Source organism: Marmota monax, unplaced genomic scaffold, assembly GCF_021218885.2.
Source record: "Marmota monax isolate L192 unplaced genomic scaffold, Marmota_monax_Labrador192_F-V1.1 WCK01_AAM20220418_F8-fsc00061, whole genome shotgun sequence".
NCBI lineage: Eukaryota > Metazoa > Chordata > Mammalia > Rodentia > Sciuridae > Marmota > Marmota monax.
Window position 1 is genome coordinate 8,661,701 of NW_026695230.1, and position 24,084 is coordinate 8,685,784.

Below are 24,084 nucleotides of genomic sequence, written 5' to 3' on the forward strand. Positions count from 1 at the left end.
CCTTACCCGGGGCCACCAGTGAGGTTCCTCTAGCAGGCTCTTGCCTTCTGAATTTGGCTGCCAGCATCTCCCTGGGCCCCCAGGCTCCACACCTCGAGACTGAGTGCAGGGTCCGGGGTCGCCCACAGAACTAAGGAAGCAGTTTGACTGAATCTGGAATCATCGCTACAGGGGGCAGAGGTGAAAGGTCAGATCGACATGCCTCTAAGAGGTTTCCTACCTGCTCTGTTAATTTCTAAAATTTCTTCCTGGGCCAGCGGACATGTGTCACTCTGAGTACTGTGGTGTGGAGAGTTTACGACAGATTTACAATAATTGGGAGATCCCAGCTGCGGTGGCCGCGGAATATGCTTCTTTTTTTTCTTTGGTAGTTTCTGCTTAGCCATGGCTAAGGAGTAATACATCCCAAAATTGTTCACGATGACAGGCACGGGCATGGCAATGGTCAGCACGCCTGCCAGTGCGCACAGTGCTCCCACCAACATGCCAGACCATGTCTGCGGGTACATGTCTCCGTAGCCCAGTGTCGTCATGGTGACCACAGCCCACCAGAAGCCAATGGGGATGTTCTTAAAGTGCGTGTGCTCACTGGCACTGGGGTCGTTGGGCTGTGCCCCTATCCTCTCGGCATAGTAGATCATGGTGGCAAAGATGAGCACGCCCAGGGCCAGGAAGATGATGAGCAGCAGGAACTCGTTGGTGCTGGCACGGAGTGTGTGGCCCAGGACACGCAGGCCCACGAAGTGGCGGGTCAGCTTGAAGATGCGCAGGATGCGCACGAAGCGGACAACACGCAGGAAGCCCAGGACATCCTTGGCAGCCTTGGAGGACAGGCCGCTTAGGCCCACCTCCAGGTAGAAGGGGAGGATGGCCACAAAGTCAATGATGTTGAGCGAGTTCTTGATGAACTCAACCTTGTTGGGGCAGAAGACAACACGCATGAGGAACTCAAAGGTGAACCACACCACGCAGACACCCTCGATGTAGGTGAGGAAGGCCTCTGTCTCCGCTTCCCTGTAGTAGCGCACTTGTGTGCCATTCTGAACATTCTCAATCTCAGTCTTGTTCACGATAGGATTGAAGCGCTCGTGGGTCTCCAGGCAGAAGGTGGTGATGGAGACCAGGATGAAGAACAGGGAGGCAAAGGCCACATACTGTGGGCAAGAAACACAGAGTGTCAGAGGGGAAGCCTTCCCACCCAGACTACAGAAAGCTGGGTCCAGGCAGAGGGCCAGAGCAGGGGAAGATGCCCACCGATGGCCCCTTCCAACATGACCTTAGCTGACATGCCACATTTTCCTCGGCAGAGGGATGTGCACTACTGCCAGGCCCAGCTGGTAAAACCCTCCTCCTTGATCTTCCATACTTTCTTACCCCCATTGCCAGCCAGACACTGAAGCCCTAGGGGCCAGCAGTCACCAGAGGGAAGGAGCCTGGGTCCCTGGAAAGAAAGACATCCACTAAATACCCTCATTGAACCTGAATGGGAAATAAACTTCTATTGTCTTAAACTACTGCAATTCGGAGGTGATTTGTTAAAGAGTTAGCTACCCTGACTAATCATGGTGACCTGGCTTGCTGGAGCTGAAGATCGCAAAGAAATGAGAGGGGCAGCTGTAGGGGCATCAGCTATTCAGGGGCTGCATTTCTCATCTTTATTCTATCCATCTCCTGTCTATTTCCATCAAGGAGTGTCAAGATCGCACCCCAGGTCAGCAGCAGAAGGCAGCCACAAAACCTCTGGCAATTGCCTGAGTTTGCTATGATGCCCACCCCCCACTGTGGGGGGTCCACACTGGGAGTCTCAGAATGACCCAGTCTGGGTTGACTGTGACCAAGGGGCCTGGCACTTGATCTTGCAAGGATCTGGGAACTAAGAACTGTATGGATTTTTTAAACCACATTGTGGACTAGGGGAGAGGAGGGGGAAGAAGGGGGGACAAAGTCAGGTTTTCAGAATGACCATCCATCTGTCCACTCATGCTTCTTTCCTTCTACCTCTCTTCCTTCCTTTCTTCCATCTGTTCACCCATTCACACTCCTTCCTGTCCTCCTTCCTTTGTGTGTTTGTTCTACCCTTCCTTCCCTTACTTTCATCCACCATTCTTCTTCCCTTCCCTCCTCTTTTCTTTTTATAACCCCTTCCTCTTTTTCCCCTCCTTTCCTTTCACCTGTCCATCCACCCATTGGTTCATTCCTCCATCCTTTTTTCTTGGCAATCTTCACCAGGCACAAGGTTATGACAGGCACAGAGTTGAACAAAGCCTTTGTCCAGCCTCAGGAGCTCCCCTAATAGCTGGGGGTGAAGGACCATACAGAGATGAGTATACAATGCACGCGGCTTAAAGATGAGCCCCCTCAGCCCCAAGAGGGGCTGGGAAAAGGTGAGAACAATTTGTACACCCTTGAGAGAGGCAGGTAGAGGCCGCAGCCAGGTCTTCCAACTCCAGAAAGCTCTTTCTTCAAGATGCAGATAGTTCAGACCTGGGAGGCCACAGAGAAAGATCAGGAAAGCAAGGCAGAGGCAACTGAAGAGGCTACCACCTCAGACTCAAGCTCCCCAAGCTCCCGAACTCTTTCCATCACTAGAGTAACCAAACCTCTTGGAGCTAAAAATTACACCCCTAGGCTGAGGATGTAGCTCAGTGGTAGAGCAGCACTTGCCTAGAGTGTACAAGGCCCTGGGTTCAATCTCTAGTACTAGGGGGAAAAATCCCCATTGCTGGGTATCTGGTCCCCAGTTTCTTCTGGGGGCTCCATTTTGGAGCTTAGCACTCACGATCCAGACTCCTTAAGGATAGGTGATGCCCCTTGCCTGGGCCTTGTCCTGAGCGGACAGGAATATGCACCCTGTGAGAGTCTGAGGGCATCTCAGAGGCACAGCCCATGGCACCCGGAGTTCCTGATCTGACCAAAGGTGAAGCCAGGAGGTACCTCCTTTCTTGATGCACCACCAGCCAGGACACCCTTATCCTGAGCTCTCCCACTTCCATCCTCCTCTGTGTTCTCTCTCAACCGGGCCACCCCCCATCAACACAGGTTTAAGGCTTCATTCTCAGCCACACAGCCATCAGAAGGAGCTGCCCATGGGAATCCCAGCTCTGCCCATGCTGCCTACAGAGAACAGCCCAAACTCCCCAGCCTGAAACATGAGACTCTCCATGCCCTGGCCTCACTTGGCTTTTCAAGGTCCTCTTCCTGCATGTCCCCAACATTCATACCATGTGAAACTCTCTGCCATTTCTGACCACAGTGTCTCCCCCATTTTCGTGGCTTTGTACCTGCTATTCCTTCTATGGGAGGGAGAGTGTCCCTTCCAATCTGTCTGGGAAAATCCCATTCACCCTTCATTAATATCTCTTCCCCTGGGGTGAGGCTCTCATTGGCACTGTGGTCTCTATAAGGCTGTAAATAAAGGGACTCCCCAAGGAGTCTCTATATTCACCCTAGGGAGACAGAGAATCTGTCTCCAACCCTGGCTCTATAGTGACTTGGGAGGCTCGTGGGAATAGCCCAGATAGGGCATTGATATCCCAGGAGCCTTCTAACTCCCAGGTGCCCTTGCAGGCCCTCTAGCTCTCTTCTCATTTGCCCTACCTCACTACAGATCCTGATGGGAAAACTGAAGCCCAGAAGGAGGTTAGGCCTTGTAAGATTTGTATAGAAAAGTCCTTGGTTTTCCAGGATTAACTGTAGCCTGATATCCACTGCCCAAGAAGTGGGGAGATGAAGGGAAGTAGAAACCAAGCCTAGAGCCAGACACTAAGATTTCTTCCCCTGAAAAGCTGGAGGGGTGGAGGCTAGGCCTTCTTCCCTACAGAGGCTCCCTGGGTGCCTGCTTTCTTGGCTTCTGCTGCCTCAAAGCGTGGCCATCATCCCTCATAGGCAGAGCCCTAGTAACATTCAGGTTTGAGAGGACCCTTAGAGGGCTGTGGAGCAAGCCGCTCCTGATTCGCTCAGACTCCAACATTCTCCAAATCCAGATACTAGTAGGTGGACAACGAAGGACACAGCCAAAGTGACAGCAGTCAAGCCTCCAGTTCTCTCTGCTCATGCCTAGGGCTGGCTGAGCTCAAGAAGGAGGAAAGCAGAGCTTGAGGACCTACCATGAGCCTTTAATCCTTGTACTGACATATGTTAAGAAGGAAAGCCAGGTACCAAGAGGTTAAAGGACTAAGCCTAGGTTTGAAAGCCAGTGAGGAGCTGAGACTGGACCCAGGTTTACCAAGCTTTGCAACCTAAGCTCTGACCTCCAAGTCTCCAAAGCTCCTGGGGCAAAAGAACACAACTCATCCCACTTTGCAGCTGGCCTGATTATGTCTGGATGGTTCCATCCTGGAGCTTGGTACCCACAGCCCAGCTCTCCCTGAGAGCTCCCTTATGACAGACACAGCATGGCACCTGGGCCCACAGGCAGGAGTTCAGACACATTGGAATCATTCTTAGGCTTCATTGCCCACAACTTGCTAGGACGTGGGGCAGGAGCAGCTCTCTGGGTGGGCTCCAGTGATGATAGCATCCTTCGATAGCCTAGCCTGTGTCCCTGCCTGGCTTCTTTCTTCCACTGAGGAGAAGACCTGAACTTTCTGGGGAGCTGAGCCAATGGGACAGGGAAGGGTGTGGGCATAGATGTGGGCTTAGGCCTGGGATCAGCTGACCCCTGGCAGGGAGGGAAGCCCTGCTTAGCAGACTCAGAATGATAATCCTTGAGCAGCAGCTGCAGGACCCTGGGCTTATCAACCCCAGGGCAAGGGCAGGGAGGCTGCACCTTGAGCTGTCTGCCTCCAAATGAGCTGTCTGCCTCCAAATCCCCAGTCACCCAGAAACATGAAACTGTCACCCACAGATCACAGACACAACCACCACCCAGAGAACACACCTCACCTGTCACCTAAGCACCAACACTGAGCACAAGGACACAGGAACCACAGCTCAATGCGTGGTCACACACACAGAATGTGAGAGTCCAAGTAGAGTCACTGAGTCATGTCACTGCACACCAAACAGATATACCCAGGTGCTATATCAAAAGGCACAAATGCACGTGCATACACACAACGCATGCGGATACACACAAGAGCACACAGATGATGCAGTGGTGGCACCATGCAACATACTTACGAGCACACAGACCCCAGGTACTGCTCTGCCCACTCTGCCCCACTGGGAGGTGATGTTCACCTCTCCCCCACACCATGGGTAGGTACAACTCTCTTTGCCTTTGCCTCCCTGGCCCTTCCTGAGCCTGCCTGCTCAGACGATGCTGGCTCTGGACTTCCTGTCCCTGGGCCTTGATCCTCATCCCAGGGCCTTCTGATCTCCCATCACCTGCCAGGTCTTGTTTCTGCCATCCCACTCCTGCAGCAGCTGAGCCCCACCATACCCATGGCCTGTTGTGAAGCCTGTCCCTTCTGGGCTCCTAGTCTGACTAGAGGCACCAAGGGACCTTTGCCAGCCAGCCTAGGGGCAACTGTCACACCACCTGGCCAGCTCTGTGGCTGTAAAATTTCAAGACAATGTAGGAGAGATTGCCTGACAATGTGACATAAACCCAAGCTGGTAGTTTCTGGCTCTTTTTATTTTTTCCAGAACCAAATCACTAACCGTGAGAGACCCACCAATTGTGTTCTAGAAAGTGGTAGCCATGGCAACAGAGCGAGGCATCCCATTTCTATGGTAACCTGGGTGGTAAAGCTGTTGGCTGTAAAGTCAGACAAACCTACTAACGATCTGTTGACTTAAGAAGATGTTTTATAAATCACCAAGTTATTTTTATCATAACCCCACCCCAAAACCATAAATCAGAAAGGCAATTTACTATCTATTAAAATGACCAATATGTGCTATGACTTTCATTTATGAATTATTTATGCCACACTCATCTTCAGAAAATTGTGCTTGCCTTTCAGAGCTGTTCAAGGGTTTGCCGTGGGGATCCGTGTTCTTGCAGTTCATTGTTTCAGGAATAAGGTGCTGGTTGTAACATGGTGCAGCGACCAACATTCTGGCCTGGCTGCTCACTTGCTGTGTTACCTTGGCATGTCATTTCCCTTCTCTGGGCCTTAATGTCATCAAGGTTAAAGTGAGGGTTGGACTTTGTCCCTTCTGAGGATTCTGAGGCAGAGCAAGGTTGCAGGCAGTGCGGGCAGGGGGTAACACACATGATGGCTGACCAGGGGAGCCCTGGCTGATGTCCAGGCCCGAGGCCCCCAGAGGCTCCAGGTCAATTTTTCCACCTAATTAAATCTGCCCCACGGGGGTGTGCAGCATTTGAGTTAATCCATGTGGAGTCAGTGATGCAGAGCAGACGGGATGGGCAATTGTCCTAAATAAATTGTCAGTTGAGTTGGGTTTGGAAACTGAATTAGACTTGTCTGGACTTTCTTGGGCTGGACGTGCCCGCAGTGTGCTGGACTGGCCAGTGCTGTGATGGAGGATGAGGGGAAGAGACTCTTTGGGATATAGTCTCTTTTTTGTTCTATTCAATGCCTCCACCATGAAGCTGGAGAGGCCAGGGCACCGTGTGTGGGTCCCACCTGCTCCTGCTCTCTGCTCCTTCCTGTTGGCTCCTGCAGGTGGAGGAGCTCCCTGCGCAGTCCCCTGTGCTGGAGCGAGAGAGTGTGAGCGCGTGCAGGAACTGGGCCCTATGAGAGCCTGTTGGAAGGCAGTGTGTAAATGGAGAGCAGGGGTTTGCATGGCGAAGGTGTCTCTCTGTGACCCAACTCCAGGCCTCTCCACAGAGTTTTGCTTATTAAGTGGTCACTGTGTGTGATTCATGTGGGTTGGAAAAGTGTGGGTGGGAGGAAAATATGAGGTGTGTGAGTGTGTGTGTGAGGGTAGGTGTTGAGTGGCATGTGTGTGCATGCGTATGGAGAAATGTATGCGGTGGGGTGTATGTACGGGGCTATATATGGTTTGGGGTGTGTACATGGCTCTGTGCACGTGTGCATGGGGTATGGTATGTTTATGTGTACACACATACATGTATGCAGACATGTATGATTTGTATACATGTGTGTAGACGTGTACTCACAACTATACACACCTATAAGGATATATTTGTTTTGTGGTATTTGTGCATCTATATATTGGGCTATGTGTGAGTTTTGGCATATGAGAACATGTATGTGTGCAAGGGCCTGCACATGGGTAAGGATATGTGGCTTCTGGTATATAGGGGTATATGCATGAGTGGGTATGGAGCTCTGTATGGGATGTGGCATATGTGCACATTTGGGTGTGTACATATTCAAAGACATGTATGGTTTGTGGCGTGCATGTGTGTGTGCATGTGTGGGGTAAATCTTGAGGGCAGTGTGTATGCATGCATATGCATGCACATGTATGGGGCTATGCATGTATGTGGTGTGTGTGCATGTATGGATTATCACCTAGAGAGATCAGAATCTGGCTGGGGACACTGAACTCAGCCCAGGGTCCTGTTCCTTTTCCATCCCAAAGATGGTCATTCATACACTAGCCCAAGAAGAAGGACAGACAGGGTGGGATAGGGAAAAGGCCCCTAAGCTGGCCCAGCAAAAGGTGGCAGGGAAGTTGGCTAGGTGGTACCCAGCTCAGAATACCTACTTCCTATACTGACACTCTCCATCCTGGCTTCCAACCTGATGTGGGGCCAGGATCACAACAGGCAGCAGCCAGGCCTGAGAGTCTAGACCCTCAGAGAGAGTGATAACTGCCTTTGAGATTTGTTCTCATGATCCTAGACCTAGGTCACATTGGAAAGAGCCATCCTGACAGCTGGCCTGGGAAATCCTGAGGTGGTAAGGCTTCCCATGGTGTTTTCACCTCAAGAAGCATATTTTGCATATATAACATGCACACATCCTTAAAATAATATTTCTTCCCACATCCTCAATGTGGTCATATTATTGACATAATTATATGTCGTAAGTCAGTGGTGTGATGGACTTGTGGAAATGTGACCACTAGAAACACAGGGAACCAAGACAGAGGAGGCTTGCAGAGGTTTCTATGAAGAGGCTACTTGTCAGGGAATGGAGAAATGGAGGAACAGTAAAGGATGGGATCTATCCAATGTTGCAGGGCTCTCAGGATGACCAGAGATGGGTATATTCTCCTGAAACACCCTCATTGGTCCTCAGAGTAGTCTTTTGTCACTGTGGCCTCTGAGCTTTTGCACAGGCAAGTATCCTCCCCACCCTCCAGACCTCTTGAATTCCCCAGATGCAACCTGCCTTCTAGATCCCAGGCCAAAAGCAGCTCATGTCCTTCTGTCAAAGGAGGTAGCAACTGGAGCAGAAATGACAGTACCCTGACGTTGGGCCAACCTGACTTTCAGGTCTGGCTCGTCTTTGGGTGACCTTGGAGCATCCCTGCCCCTTTTTGAGCTTTCATCCCTGCCTCCCAGGTGGCCATGCTGATGAAATTGAACAACACACAGAGGGTCAGAGGTGGGGGTTCCAGCCCACCATCAGTCCTGCAGAATGCTGTCTCCTACCCTTCTGCCCTGGTGCTCCTGCCACAATCCTGCACTGAGCATTAGAGTATCTGTGATGTAGAAAAGCCTAGAATCTTACAGCCCGGGAATAGGAACCTATGAGCTGTGAGGCATCTGGGAAACTAAGGCCTGAAACACTGCCACTGTCCTCAAGAAAGCCACTCCAGACCCACACTAAGCCCATGGGGTATGAATGGGGCTGAGGCCACCTCCCAATCAGCCTGACAGAGCAGCACAGTGACCAAGCTGTCCAGTGAAGGCCAGCCCTGGAGTACAGGGGAAGAGCATCTGCCAAGGGAAAAGGCTTAGAGAGCTCCAGTGGGACAGGGTCAGAGAAGTTTCCAGATTTAGTAACAAGAAGTTGGTGGGGTGCAAATGCAGACCCCTAGAAGAGTGGGCAAAGACCTGGGAGGAAGAACCTTCCCTGGAGCAGCCTGGCTGCTGCCTGTTGTGGTCTTGGAGGAGTCCTGTGGGAAAGAAGGAGGCAGAAGAGGGAAGAGGCTTGTGGGAGGGGACAGCAGCGGGTGCTGGGCAAGTGGAGATACAATGTAGGCCCTGCTCCAACCTCCGAGGCTTGGGTTCAGTATTATGATTGGGAGCAGAAATTTACCTCTGATTTGTGTCCCAGATGGCTCTGATGCCACCATCTCCATCTTGGCATTTGGGATCCATGAGGGATGAGACAAATGCCAGGTAGCTCTGATATGTGAGGAACTGTGTTAGGTGCTGGGCAATAGGCAGCTCTGAACAGTAGAGGCCTGGATCAGCTCAGAGCCTGAGATCGAATCCCAGCTCTGCCATGTGGGATGTCATTGCAGATGAGTAACCTCTTGGAGACTCGGTGCTATCATTATTAAAGTGGGAACAATAATAACACATTCCAGGAAGTAAGATAAAATTGAGAGGTATGGAGGAAATGGCCAGAGCCTGAGACTTCCTCACCAGTGAGTTCTGGGGCTGGGAAAAAAACCCAGACGGCAGTTCCCTGCACTCAGATATTGTGAAAGCTGGGCTGCAGGGTTCCTCCACAAAACTCCCAACACAGTACTTCAGTTTTTGTTTTGCTGAAGTTACTGGAGGGAGCAGGGGATGGGAAGAGGGGTGAGGAGCAGCAGTAATAGCTAAAGGGAGAAATGTGTTTCATTAAGTTTCTTCCCCTAATTTGTTCTGCTCCTGCTGCCACTTGCTGCTAACAACAGATCAGGAGCAAGGGACAGCCTGGGGAGAGCTGAAGGCCCGATCCCCACAACCTGTTTCCTGTGGACAAGGCCAGGCCATATCCAAGACCCAGCACTGGCCTGCAGTCCTCAGAGGGAGAGAGACTTAGCATCATCTTGGTTACAGGGTTTCCATATGAGCCCATGCCTCAGGCTAGGCCGAAAGGACCTGAGACTCAGAAGGAAAGGCCACCCAAAGTCACATGATGAGTGGGGGTTGAGCCAGAGCTGCCTGCCAACTTTCTGGCCCAATTCTGGAAACAAGATGAAGGACAACAACTTCACTGGTGGTGAGCAGGCTTTGCTTCCGGTACTTTCCATACATTTGCTCATTTAAGCCTCACGCCAGCTCAGTGAGGCAAGTTTCATTATCATGACTTCTTTCTGACAAGGAGTTTGAGGTCTAGGGAGGGAAGAATCTTGTCAAGGCTTCAGAGTGCTCAACAGTGGGGTCAGTCCCACCCTGCTCCACAACTCCTTCCATAAGCTCCTGTAAGCAGCCAGATGGATAGACATGGGCCCCATGGCACAAGCCATCAAGGCTGTGCCCCGTGAGCTAGATTTGGCCACTCCAATATGGTTTTGATTTTTGTCAGCGATTGCAACACAGGGGCACAGGGGCCTTAGGATCTGTGCTGTCACAGAGGGACCCATAACAGGAAGACCCTGTCAGGAGCAAAAACCACCACCCGCCTCTACTCCTGGCCTGAGTGTCTCCTGGAGAACAGATAGTGAAGTGGGGAGATAGCATGGTCTCCCTACAACTTCTCAGTTGCATCTTAGACTCAGAAATATACCAGAATACTACATGGGACACTCTTCATATATGTCAGGACAAGCCTGTGTCCCCAGTGTCCCTGTCTGCTTTCTGTCAGTGGGTGAATGCAATTCTTCATGTTTCTTCTTTTGCGCTGACATCCAGGAGCTCAGTTAAATTTGGTGTGCAATTCTGAGCTAATGCTTTACCTGGGTTTGGGGTATAGCTATTTCTTCTTTTCATTAAAATATTCTTTCTTTTCTTTTCTGATTTATTTTAAGGCTTCTGGTTGAGGTGAGTCTTATTGCCTCAAACCTTTTTACTAAAGAAAACCACAAATTAGAGGTAAGAAACACATGATAAGACCCCCGAGAAGGAAGCCATACACAGGCCTCCAGGAAGCAGTTTCTGATTCCCTGTGCAGTAACCCTGAGATAGATGTCTCTGTTGGTCACTATAGGTTAGGAGACACTCATGAGGCCACTCATTCTGTCTTTGGACACCTCCGAGAGAGGTGCATTTGTTTCTTGGTGAACTTCTGTCCCTTTCTCCCAGAAAGGGGAGACTTCTGGTGGGATCACCAGAACACTCCTGCTCTTTTTCCTCCCTATGACAGTCCTGCCTACTCCTGCAGAGGCCTCAGGATGCACCCCTGAGCCACAGCCAGCATTGCTGAAGGCCAGGCTTCCTCCACTTCCCCCACACTCATCTTGGGCCTGCTTGTGTTAAGCACTCTCCTCCCTGTGTAGACAATGGATCCTACACTTTACCCTTTCCATCCTCACTAAGCCGTCTTGGTTAGAGGAGTAATGAGTTTGTTGAGCCACACTGTCCTCTGCTATAAAGCAATAACTTCATGCTCACCTGAGGCTAAGTGCTTTATAAACATTATATCATTTATCTCTAAAACCCTCTCTGAAGAAAATATCATCACTTCCATTTTTCAGATGAGAAAACTGAGGTTTAGAGTGGCAAAAAATACCCCACAAAGTTTGGAGGTGGCAGGCAGGATTAGAGTCTCTGACTCTAAAACCACTCTGCTCCAGTACTTCCCCTTACAAATGTTTTCACACCCATTCCAGAAAGCCCTGACTTTGGGCACAGGCTTCTTCAGTTTACAACACATCTTCACATTTTGAATCTCCTATACACATACAACATACCCAGGTGGGTAGTCAGCAGGACAGTTCTGATTACCCCATCTGGTAAATGAGAAAACCGAGGCTCCAAGTTCCATGGAGGAGTTGGGTGTGAGGTCTACCAGGAATCCACTAGGAAATGTCCCCACCAGGGCTCACTTGTGTGCCTGCATCCTAAGGGATCCTGACTCTCGTAGGTGTGGACCTATAGGTGTATCTATAAGTGTTTGGGGAAGGAGGTTAAAAGATGGCTCTAGTAGGGACATGTAGAGGAGGGCTGTGGACATTGTCTGACCTCTCAGACAGCTGACTGCCCACCTGCTAGCCCTCCAACAAATGTTTCCATCTTATCCCAGGCCTGCACAGTGAGCAAAATAACCACAGCTCCTGGTGGGGGCACTGACAGGAGCTCCAAGGGGGATGTACAAGGCATTGGATGGGACTTGAAGAAGCCTTGGGGTGAGAGTGGCTTCCAAGAGGAAGTGACAACCATGCAGAGGTTGGAGGGATAGAAACAATCGAGAAGGGAAATGCAAGGTGTAAGGAAGAACAGTTGCAGAAGATGGGGACAATTCTGTATCCTCCTGTCCCTAGACTCATCGCCCACATCGGCAGTGCTGATCACTCAGTTCTGTGTTTCACTTCCCAGGACCTTACCTGATTTTCTCCTGATTTTCTTGACATCTCCCTGGGGCTTCATCCCGGTGTCCTTTGCCAACCTCTCCTCCCAGCCTCTCACTGTCAGCATGCCTCTCGGGGTAGCGCTGGCTCCTCTTCCCCATCTACCCTTCAATTCCTTAGTGATGGATTCATTTCAAGACTTCAGCTCCCCCCCACCCTTAAATCCTACCGCACAGCACTTCCCAGTGTTTCTCTCTGGCCCAGCACTTCCCCTAAACTCAGGACTCCCGCACCCACCTTCCTGGCACCTCCAGGGGGAGTTCTAGTAGCTCAAACTCAGCATGTCAGCTGAACTCCTGAGCACCCCCGCACCCCCGCAGCCTTCTCCACCTCATGAGACAGCATCTCCATCCTTCCAGGACATTCTTGCCAAAAACCTTGCAGTCAGCCTTGACACCTTTCCTCTGTCACACCTCGCATTTAATCTGTAAGGAAATCCTGGTGGCTCTGCTTAAACTAAATCCAGATTCCAAGCCCCATCCCTGCCCCCTCAGCCACCACCCACATCCTTGCTACCGTCATTCCCCCACTGGGTTGTGGCCATAGTCTTTTAACCTGTCTCCTACTTTCCCACAACCCTGGTGCTCTAGGACTGTTGGCAACACAGCTGCCTGATGATCTTTTAAAAGCATCTCTCCAGTTGCCTCATTTCTTTGCTCAGAACCCTGCCAGGGTAAAAGTCTTTGAAATGGCCTGGAGACCCCTGCTGAACATGCGCCTCCCTTACCCCTCTGACCTCCTCTCCTACTACCATCCTCTTTGCTCCCTCCAGCCATACCCACATCTTCAGACATGTTCCTCAAATGTGCTGCACACATGCATGCCTTAGGGCCCTTTCTCCCCCTGCCTAGGATGCCCAGCATCCCCATGGCCTATTCTGTCACCATCTCATGAGGCCTACTCCAACCACCCTGTTAAAATTTTAACAAGCACCTCAAGTAATCTGTTTTCCTTCCTCTACTTTCTCCCACAGCACACATCATTTTCAAATACACTAACTTTTCCCAGCTTTGCTGAAGTATAACTTATATACAATGACATCCAACCACTTTTGAGTTCAGTTGGATGAGTGTTAGTAATCTGTACTCTCTGATTTACTTAGTGTTTATGTTTATTGTTTGTCTCTTCCCCATTAAGAAGGTGAAGTCTCTGTGGTAGCTGATTCTAGGGTCTGGCTTGGCCCTGTGTGAAAGTCCAGCCAAACTCTCCAACTAGTAAGAGAAGGGAGGTTGCTTCCCCAGAACCAGGGAGCACAGTTAAGCACAGCCTCTCATTCAGGCAAACTAGGTCATGGACATGTGTCCCAGGTTACATGTCTCAATCCCCTGTCAGCATAATGGTTATATAGTTGCGTCCTGCAGCCTCGTTAGGAAGTGAGCCACTTCTCTGGTGGATCCTTTCCCTTGTCTATACACGCAGTGGGCACAATCACTGGCTCACTGATATCATATCTGTATCTACACTGGCAAAATGCACAATTGTTGATTTCAGATGTACATCTACACTGGCACTGACCACACAGACTGCACATCTAACAACCAAACTGGCAAAAGAATCATCTCTGTCTGGTAATCTCTGACTAGATGGGCCGTGAACACAATCTCTAATCATTCAGCTATGTTCTCATAGGCAACAGGCATGCTTTGTCTCCACAGAGATGGTCTGTTAGACTGACAGTGGGCAAGTGATTGAGAGCAGACTTGTGTCTACACTGGCAATGGGTGTACTAGTTGACAGCAGACTCATGTCTACACTAGCAGTAGGCATCATCACTCCCATCTCCTTGACAATGGGTACAATCAGTGAACAAAGACCTGAATTCCCACTGGCCATGAACATGCTACACATGTCATCCATGGAGAATAGATTTAAGGTCACCAGGATTCCTTTCCAGAGAGGAGGAAGATATATCCTCCCCTCCCAGCAGGTTGGCAAGCTACCTACCCATGGTGTAGTTCAACAACCTGGGTCCTACCCGTGAGGCACAACTGGCATGGGAATGTAGAATTCGAAACCTAGATGCAGGCACTGGAGTGGGGCATCTGGCATCTGCGCATTAGAATTGGAATGTGGAATGCATGGTGAGGAGATGAGACCATGTCTATTCCCAGTGTCTTGAGATCACTCAAGGTGAGGACAGATGCAGGCTGTGTGACTCCCAGTGCTAACTGCTCCTTCCCCACCCCACAGCCTGGTCTGGACCAGCCAGCCTGGGCTTAAAAAAGCACTAGGAAATGTCACTTTCTTTTTGAGGAGGTGTGATGGGAGGAGATGGCCTGGGCAGCTTTAGCAGCCGGTTTATTCAAAGGTTGGGAACAGTGACAGTGTCTCCAAATCCTGAAGCCTGTTTTGTTCCTAGTTTGAACTGAGGTCCCTTCCCCAGCAAATAGAACCTTCCTCATGCCAGGCCAGATGCCCCAGCCTATGTGGCAGCCTAGCTGGGTCTCTGACTGAGCTGCCTGATGCTATGTCAGTCCTAACCAGGAGTAGGACTCCAGTGCCCAGAATCCAGTGTCCAGCGCCTGCAGCTCAGGGGCTCCATCTTGACTGGACACTATCCACTGTGATAGGCCACTATGGTAAGCTGGCTCAAGGTGGCAACCCTGGGCTCCAACCACTGGCCTGAGACAGATAAGTGAGAGTGGGTTCTTCTCCAGAGAAGATTAAGTTCCAAGGACATCTGGCCACCCATTGATGTGGCACTCATGCATTTTTTCCCTTTCATATAATCATAAAATATTTATTGAATGCCTGTTATGCACCAGGCCCCATTTCCACAACTACTTCCAGAAATAACTGCTTTAAATAATGCTTCTAGCACAGAGCTTGGCACACAGTAGGTATTTGTCAGGGATGATGAGGACATCTACCATGTACTGACACTGATCCCGAGCCAGACCCCACTTCCAAGAGCTCTTACATGAACATCTTGTTTAGCCCTACTCCAGCTCTCAGGTCCACACTATGGTCACCTTCTCAATTTTACAAAGAAGGAAACTGAGGCTCAAGGTAAGTGGTCCATGGTCATATAACAGGGAAGTGATGGAGTTAGAATTTACACCCCAGTTTTGCCTGGCTCTAGAACACATGCTCTTAACAACTCTCCTAGCCCCCAACACACATTTATTAAATGAATGAATGAATGTGAATGAATGAATGAACAGGGAAGCCTTGTATTCGTGCAAATATGGGTCTGTGTGTGCAAGGCCACTGTGTGCCTGAGTGTGGGTAGCACGTGTGTGAAGATGTCTGTGTGTTTGCACGTGGGGTTTTTTTATGGAAAGGCTTTCCCTTGTTGTCTCAGTCTGGTGTGTGCTGGAGCTATACTTAGCTGCAGCCGTGACTGTAATGAGCAGTTAGCTGTGCACCAGGCACTCATCAGGACCTGGTTTCCCAGGGAGATCGCCAGGGCCAGTAGATGTGTGTGTGTGTGGGGGGTGCAGCTTGGTGCTGGAGAACACTAGAGCAGGGCTTTGGGAGGGAGCCTGGAGCTCGCAGTGCTGTGCTTTGTGCAAATGCAGAGCCTTAGTTCCAGCTGAAAGAACATGCTCTAGGCCCACAGCACCGATGCCTTTATCTAGGCACTGCCGAGCTCAACTACTGGCCACCCATGCCCATGGTCCCTTTACTCCCTTGTCAGACAATTTGAACTAAAGCCTTGGAGCTCATGGCTAGAGGCTGAGGGTGACAGCAAAAGCAGCAGGAAGATGGTGGATCTTTGTGTAGCCAAATCAAGGTCTTCCAGGGCCCCAGGAAGATCCTCCCCTGCCAGCAGAGCTGCACTGCCACCTTGAGCACAAGCTGCTTGGGCCGGGGGTGGGGCCTGAGGAGGGAAGGAGGCCTTCTCCCTGCAGAACAGATGAAACTGCAGGTATGCTCAGAGGGGCCTGGGGTTCAGAGGCCAATCCCGCACTCACTGTCTGCCCTCCAGTGGTTGTAGGGAGGGGCTAATCTCCCCTTTCAAGTGACTCTGCCTGAAACTTCTTTCATGCCTGGGCCTGGTTCTTTCTCCTCCAACAGAGGAGAGAGAGTGGGCCAATACTTCAGGCCAGCCTACTGCTCAGCTCCCAGCTCTCTCAGTCCACAAACCAGCCCCTGCCTCTGGTAATCCCACTTACTGCACATGTATACTGAGTTACTGGACCCTACTGCCACCCTGAAGTCCTCTAGAACATTTTCATTGAATGAGAGGCAGGACTTCCTCTGCCACCTTGAAGACAAGCAATAGAGATGTATCTTTCCATCCGTCCATCCACCCATTTCTTTACCCACCCATTCGGTTATCCACCCAGCTGTGTATCCATCCAGCTGTGAGTGTCCTTCTTTCCATCCATTCATCTACATGCACCCACATATCCACCTTTTCATCCATTTGTCTATTCACCCATGTTGTTCTTGATCACAGAACCACAACATCCTGGCCTGGCTTGAGTTTACCTTCATTTCCAAAAGACCTGGGATCTTATCCTTCTTCTACCACTTGCAAATAAATTAATCTCTATGGGCCATTTCCTTCATCAATAAAATAGGTCTGATATCTAATCCTTATGCCTCACAGAGCTCTCATAAGGCATGTTGCATTATCAAAGGCTATTGATGTAACAGGCACCATTGCTAAGCTGATCCTCATTCCTCTGGGAGGTCGCGGTTAAGTCCAAGAAACACATGACCTCAGTAGGTCAGTGGATCAGGGGCCTGAAGTTAGACAGGAAAAGTTTTTGGAAGCACTAAGGACAGAGCAGGCTCTTTCATGAGTGGGGTCGGAAAGGATCCATCATGAAGGGTTCATCAAAGCCAGACTCCAAGGATGTGTCTGGTTCAGAAGCACAGAGGGGAAGGGAGAGCATCCTTAGTGCAAGAGACAACATACCCAAAGGCAGGCAAGGGAGCTAGGGGAAGAGATGAGGAGCCTGAGGCCAAGATGCGCGGTGTAGAGAACAGAATGGGGGTGGGTTTCCAAGGGCAGCACAATAGGCTCTGGAGAGCACCCTGGACATGCAAAGCCTCGGTAAGCCACTGCAAACCCTGGCGATTTCTAACTCCCAGGCTTGCACTCAACTACCCAGACTGCCAGAGAGAGAAAAAATATCTGCTAGTGACAGCCAGGTCTCAGGAGACACAACTCCTGCTGCCCAGAAGGGAAACCAGTGCCTGGCATTTCTGACCTTTGTGCCGCTAAATATATCACTGGTGACGGTGGTTCGTGGCCCTGAGGCTGTGAGGCCACCAAATGAGGCTTCTATGGCTTCCCTCCCTGTCTCTGTGGCTCAGTCACAGCCTCACTGTACTCTGGGGGATCTGAGCCCAGGGGATCTGAGCCCAGGACTGGGGTGACAGTGGTGCCCCAGATAGCCAGGACCTATCCTCAGTCAGTGCCTCGTAGACACCAGGCACTGTGCTCAGGGCTTTGCCCCTAGAAGACTTGCCCGAGCTGCAAAGTACATACTGTCATCCCCATTTCACACAAGAAGAAACAAGCTTAGCTAGATGTCACTTGCTGACTCCACATTGCAATTCCATACTGCGGCAGAAGGGAGACCCAAACCAGTCCTGACCTGGCCCAAAGCCCTGTGCTCTCTCCTTTCCTCTGATCCCTCCCAAACTCCTCCTGCCCTTGAACTGTGGTCTCTTTCCAGGACATGGCCTTACTCGGAGCCACATTTTCTCTCTCAAAGATCTCTTTCTTTATCTAGTCTTACTGGATTCTCTAACCTCTCTGAGAAGTCGGTGATGCTGTTGTATATACTTTATAGGTAAGGAAACAAAAGCCCAGAAAAGCAAGTGTCATGCTCCAGGTGTGTGGGCCAAGTCAGGAGCATCTAAGGCAATGTGAAGGGGAGCATACTGCACAGGGCTGACCCACCAAATGGGCTTATAAGAGCCCAGCCCAGAGCTGGGAAGATAGCTCAGTGGTAGAGTGCTTGCCTAGCATGAGTAGACCCTGGCTTCAATTCCCAGTACTGGGAGAAAAAAAAATCCAGCCCATGGTCCTCACCCCAGGGATCTGCCTAGCTCTAGGTGGCCCAGCGGGTGACAGTGTTCCTCACAAGCAGTTCAGAGAGCCCCTGAGGTTGAGCATAAAAAATTAATCTCTAAGTGGTGAGACATTAACCCTGGCCGGTAACTGTGGTCTGAAGTATTTCACAACCCTGCCCCATGACAAGGCCCAAGGGAGCCACTCTACCACATTAGTGGCCAGGGAACTACCAGACAGGCCTAGTCCCCCTAGTTACAACAACCCCTCTTTAAACTTTAGGTTTGTATTCCCAGAACCTCCTAGGAGGGCCAAGACCAGTGTTTGCCAAGCATCCTTTAAAGATACCTCATCTGAAAAATGATGAGAATGATCATGATGCATAACTTGCACACCTGTGTGTGCTGTATACCAGGCTCTCTATCTATGTCAGATCTCATTAGATTCCCACAGCAGCCCTTTGAGGTGGGGACTCTTATAATTTCCACTAGCTAGCTGAGGTGGCTGAGGACTGCAGAGGTCACACAGCTAATAATCAGCAGAGTCAGGCAGTCTAGCCCGTCAGATCCCTAACCTCTCCTCTAAACCACCTTCTCTTGGCATACCTGAGTGTGACCAGTGAGCCATCTTTGAGGGCTCCAGGACAGGAAAGGGCTGGCATGGTTTTTGTCTGGCAGAGCCCCCCCCTCACTAACTCCTCTCTGGCCTCACACCCAGCTCAGAGAACAGCTCACCTCCCAGCCTGGTGGCAGCCTTATGTGGCCTCACTTGTCTTCCCCTGAGCACAGACGACCTTCAGACAGAGGACAGAGATCACCCATTATGGTAGGACACGAGACCCCTCCATGGAGGGTTAGGTGTGCAAGCCCATGTGGCTGTAGGAGGGCAAGACAAATGTGCACACAGCCAAGCTCTGTGCTGGCATGCTCAGGGAGCCCCAGAGATGGCCCAGCAAGAACAGACCCCACTGTCAGGAGCCCAGTGGGGCTGTGAAGAGTGTTACCTTTTCTGACTATCACGATGCCCTGGCTTCTGAGCCTGGCTCTGGACACCCAAACTCACCACCTTTAACCCCAGGCATACGCCTGCTCAGGGCTTTTGCACATCTCACTTCCTCTTTTGGCCAGATATCACATGGTTCCCTCCCTTACCTCCTTCCCTGTCACACTAGTTCAAACTGCCACCTCCAGCTCTCCAGGCACCTTCTCTCCAGTCCGTACCTCCATGGCAGTCATCACTATCAAACAGACCATACAGCCTCAGAATCCAGTTTCATTTCCCTGCACTGGAATGTAGGGACTCAAGGGCAGGGATTTCTGACTGTTTTGTTCTTGGCTTCACCCCCAGCCTTTAGAGAAGTGCCTATCACTTAGTAGGTGCTCGTAAATATCTTTGGAATGAATGAATAATGAATGGATGCTAACAGCAGCCATGAAGGGACACTACTCATGGGCAGCCTGTGTAGATAGGGGTGTGGGGAGAGGAACGCCTTCCTGCACTGCAATAGGGGAGGAGCAGAAGAGGTGGGGAACATCATGGGCAGTGGGGCAGGCAGGAGCAGGGCTGGCATGCCAGCAGGGAAAGAGCCTGGGTAGGACCAGGATGGCAGGGGCATCTGAGGCCCTGCACAGGCTTAAGAAAGCTTCATTTGGCTCCTACGGCCCAGGCCACAGCAGCATCTGAGCCTGGGTGCAGCAAGGCTGGCTCCTGAGGCCCCCTGAGCTCAGCTGTCCAGGGCTGCCCCAGCTAATATTAGCCTGTCCCTACCCAGCCTGGCGTCAGCCTGGCGGAGTAGCCCAGCCTCACAGCAGGCACTGCCCACTGGTACCAACAAGCCCCCAGCTCCTGCCCAAGGCTCCAGCAGCTCTGGGGTCTGTCTAGCCCCTGTTGCCACTCCTCCCTGTGCCTGAGCATCCCTGTAAAGAGGAGATGCTTCAAAGCCCTGAACTGTGATGTGTGGTCCCTACCTGCCAGGCCCACCATGCTGGCACACTTGTCAGCATCTCGGGTCCCCATGCTTGGCTTCCAGCCAGAGCGTGATGTCAGCAGCCCTCCCTCTCTCTCACCCAGCAGGCAGAAGCCCTGTCATCCATCTCTCCCATAACCCCACTACACCTGGAGGGGGAGGCACAGCAGCAATAAGCAGATCCTTAGAGCAGATGGGGGACCAAGGCTCAGAGGGAGCACAAGCTGCCTGATGCACAGGGGGTTTGTGGGAGGATCAAGAGAGAATCCAGGCCTGCCTCCCAGGGTGACACCCCTGATACCTGACAGAGTCTGAAAGAAGGGTCCCCAGGGGTCAGGGTCAGAAAGGTGACCCCCTAGAAGAGGTCTTTGTAAGAAGAGCCAGAAGCTGAAAGAAGGAAGCAGGTGGAGAAGAGGTAAGGGTTTGGATTTTCTAGGGCCAAGAACTGGTGAAAAGAAGATAATGGAACTCACAATAATTAAGCACTTATTATGTTCTGGGTTCTGGGCTAAGTGTTTAACACATTTAATACTCCCGACTTCCCCATGAGTCAGATGCTATTAATATCTTTCTCTTGAGGCACAGACAGGTTAGGGAACTTGTCCAAGGTCACACAGCTGGAAAGTGGAGGGGATGGAATTCAAACACAGACTTCCTGGTTGCAGAGGACTGCTCTTAGGAGAGAAAGGGGCTCTGGGTCATATTTCTAAGGTCAAGTAGGCAGGAAGCAGAGGGGGATGGAAGGAGATGTGAACTCCACACATTTTTTTTTTTTTAACTGAACACATGAGGAGGTTTAAAGCAGGGGGGTTTGGGACAAAAATCATCCTAGGCCTTCAAGGAGAGGAGACTATTTTGAAAGCCAGTGACTAATACCTAGAACTTCCCATAAACACAGTTGCCAGAGAAAAGAGGACAATAAAAAGGGAAAGGTAAGGAGATGGAGAGGGAAAGGTAGAGAAAAAATTAAAACCTGGCTGGCCTTCAGAATCCCAAGAACTGGACTTGGGGCTGAGGTTGTGTGTACTAAGTGGGACTTGGGAGCTGTGCTTACTGGTTTTGGAAAATAGCATGTTGGCCTCTGAGAGACAGAGGGACTAGGATGTGAAGACCTTCATCTGGCCCCATCTCAGTGAGGACCATGGCAGGTGGGACTCTCCCCTGATGGGCACCCCAGAGGTCCTGCCCCACCTTTGCCTGTTCATTGCTGCTCCAGCCTGGGGGAGGGAAGGGCTGTGTTCCCAGGTAAGGCAAGGAAGTGGGGATCAGTCAGGAATAGGATCAAAGGCTTGGGGAACCCATGTCTGACCTGGGGTGGTTTCAAACCCACCCAACTTTTACATTCTTTCAGTCAATATTTATTTAGCATTCACTGTGTACCAGACCCTGCTCTAGGTTCCAGGGATAGCGCTATTGATAAGAGACGAAAATCCCGGATCCCATGGAACTTATGTCCTACTGGGGAAAACAGAAAATAAATAAATAAGTAAAATATACTGTATGTTAGATGGTGGTAAACACCAGAGACAAACAGTGAAGCACAACACGGGGAAGGAACCGGAGAGGTGCACCCTGAGATGATGACGCCTGAGTACAGACCTGAAGGAGGTGAGAGAGCAAATGTCTGCAGTATCTGCTGATGGGGTGCTCCTGGTGGAGGACCCATGAAAGGACGGTCCTGAGGTGGAAGCACAGTGTGCTGGAGGGAGGCCAATGGCACCTGGATGAGTGCATAGGAGACAGAGAGGAAGACATAAGGGAGGGGACAGGTGGGGACACTCAAAGGACACTTACAGTCCTCAGAAGACTCAGGTTTCTTCTCTGAGAGAGACAAGAAGCCCAAGTGAGATGACAGAGGGCTGATTTGGTCTGAGTACCATTTTTCTGGATGCCTGGACTGCCCTGCGGAGAAGGGCTGGGCGGCCAGGGCAGGGGCAGGAGGACAGTTGGGAAGCTTCAACAATAATCCAGGGGCAGGAAGATGGTGGCTTCACCCAAGGAGGCAGCAGCGGGGGTGAGGGGATGCAGTTGGGTTCTGCGTGTGTCTTAAGCATAAAGACAAAAGGATCTGCTGACATGTAAGAGAAGGAGAGGAGGCCAGGGATCCTGCTCCGTTACAGCAGCTGAATGGAGCCAGTGGTCATTTACTAAAATGGGGCCTCAGCCTTATTTAGGTGCCATTACCCAGCCACCAACAACTGGCCACAAGGAAAACCAGAGTTATCTATGAAGCCCTGTCAACCTGCATACACTCACATAGCCCTCTCCGTCCTGACCCCTCGGCTGGAAACTGTTGTCTGCATCAGTGCTTCCCAGACTCTAATGAATATGAAACATCTGAAGATATTGTTAAAACGTAGATTCTGCTCAGTTTGGGGTGGGGCCTGAAATGCTCCCAGTGATGTTATGTTAGTCAGAGGGCCATACTTTGAGTAGGAGGAGCCCACGTGCCTGAGGTCCCGTAGCATTGAGTCTCCTGGGAGTGGACAGATCTAGGAATTGAGTCCTCCCAGGGCAGTGCCTGGGAGTTTTGGATTTCTTGAAGCAACCCAGATAGTTTTGTGGGTCAGTCATGGGTGGGAGTCCTCCAGCAATGACTCCTATGACATCCAACAACAGTATCTCCACTCTAGCCCTCCAGCACAACACCCATCCATTGTGGTCCTCTCCTACAGCCTAGTACAGGAATTCTTTGTGAGAATTAAATGAGAATAAGGCCTCTGACTGGCCTTCTGCTGTTCTGGATGCCTGGACTGAGGGCCCACAGACAGGAATAGGGACTGAGAAAAAGGGCAACGGGTGCTTCCTACTGGACCAGAGTAAGCACACCTGAAAGAGGTGGTACTCCTGGTTTCTGTGCCTGTCAGAGGGCTGGTGAGACTATCAGACAGGGGCTGGATTACTAGACTTTGAAAGAATGAATGAGCACAGGTTTGAGGGAGGCCAAATGTATGGAGAAGTTCTTCAGACCCCCTCCCTGGGCTCCTACCCTCTTGATGCCAGAACCCTTGCCTGGAAAGCCCACCAGTGTCCTGGAGAGCAGCTAGGCTGGGGTGTGAAACAAGAGAGGAAAAGACTCCTTTAGTGCTCCCAGCTCCTATGGGCTGTGGAAGCCCAGAATTCCTGGACTCCCAGAATGTCAGGGCTGGTCATTTAGATCAACCTCTACAGATTACAGGTAGAGAAACTGCAGCCTGAAGGGTGGTGGGTCTTGCCCAGGCAGTCTGATTGGTTTGGTGATCTTCCTAGGGTCTAGTTGCCTGATGCCCACAACCTGAGTTTTGTTTGTGGCCTCATGTCTCTACATACCCAGGCTAGTCCTTGATCTGGGGCTTGTCTGTCCCAGCCCCAAGCCTTCAGAGTAGACTTGAATCATGCAAGCTGGGAGCCCTCTGTTCTGGAGGAGGAAGTGAGCAAGGGCAGGAGGAGCCAGGCTAAATGTTAGGGACCTTGAGGGAACAGACTGCATGTTCAGCAAATAGCACACTGAAGTGAGCAGAACAGATGAGCAAAAACCCAGAGGTTAAAATGAGAGCTCAAGATGAGGAGGCCAGGGAGACCTTGGTGGAAATAAAAAGTGGAAGACATGGCCAGGGGCCAGAGCAGAAGGCGTCGAATGTGGAGCTGAGGGGCAGCAGCATTCCTTCCATGAACTGCCGCCATGCAGGATAACTTCTTGGCTTCCCCAGTGCCTCTGTCATTTCCCGCCAAGCCATATGGAGTCCCCAGCCTGTATGGATGGGTAGAAGGCAGCTGAGGCACTGTGGGGAAGCCTTCTTTCTTGAGAGGGCCACAGCAGTCCCTTAGCTGGTCATACATTGCCCTCGCTTGCCGTCATCCAGGGCCAGAACTTGCTGAGCAGGATCCTTGG

At 51.0% G+C, this 24,084-nt stretch overlaps 1 protein-coding gene across 1 annotated transcript in view; it reads right to left on the reverse strand.

Moving 5' to 3' along the window:
• The window catches only part of Kcnc1 (potassium voltage-gated channel subfamily C member 1), a 43,362-nt gene that overhangs the window by 10,194 nt on the left and 9,084 nt on the right, over positions 1–24,084 (reverse strand). The window contains exon 2 of the mRNA XM_046438229.2: positions 221–1,154. Coding sequence (XP_046294185.1) covers positions 221–1,154 — 934 coding nt within the window. The remainder of the gene's footprint in view (positions 1–220; positions 1,155–24,084) is intronic.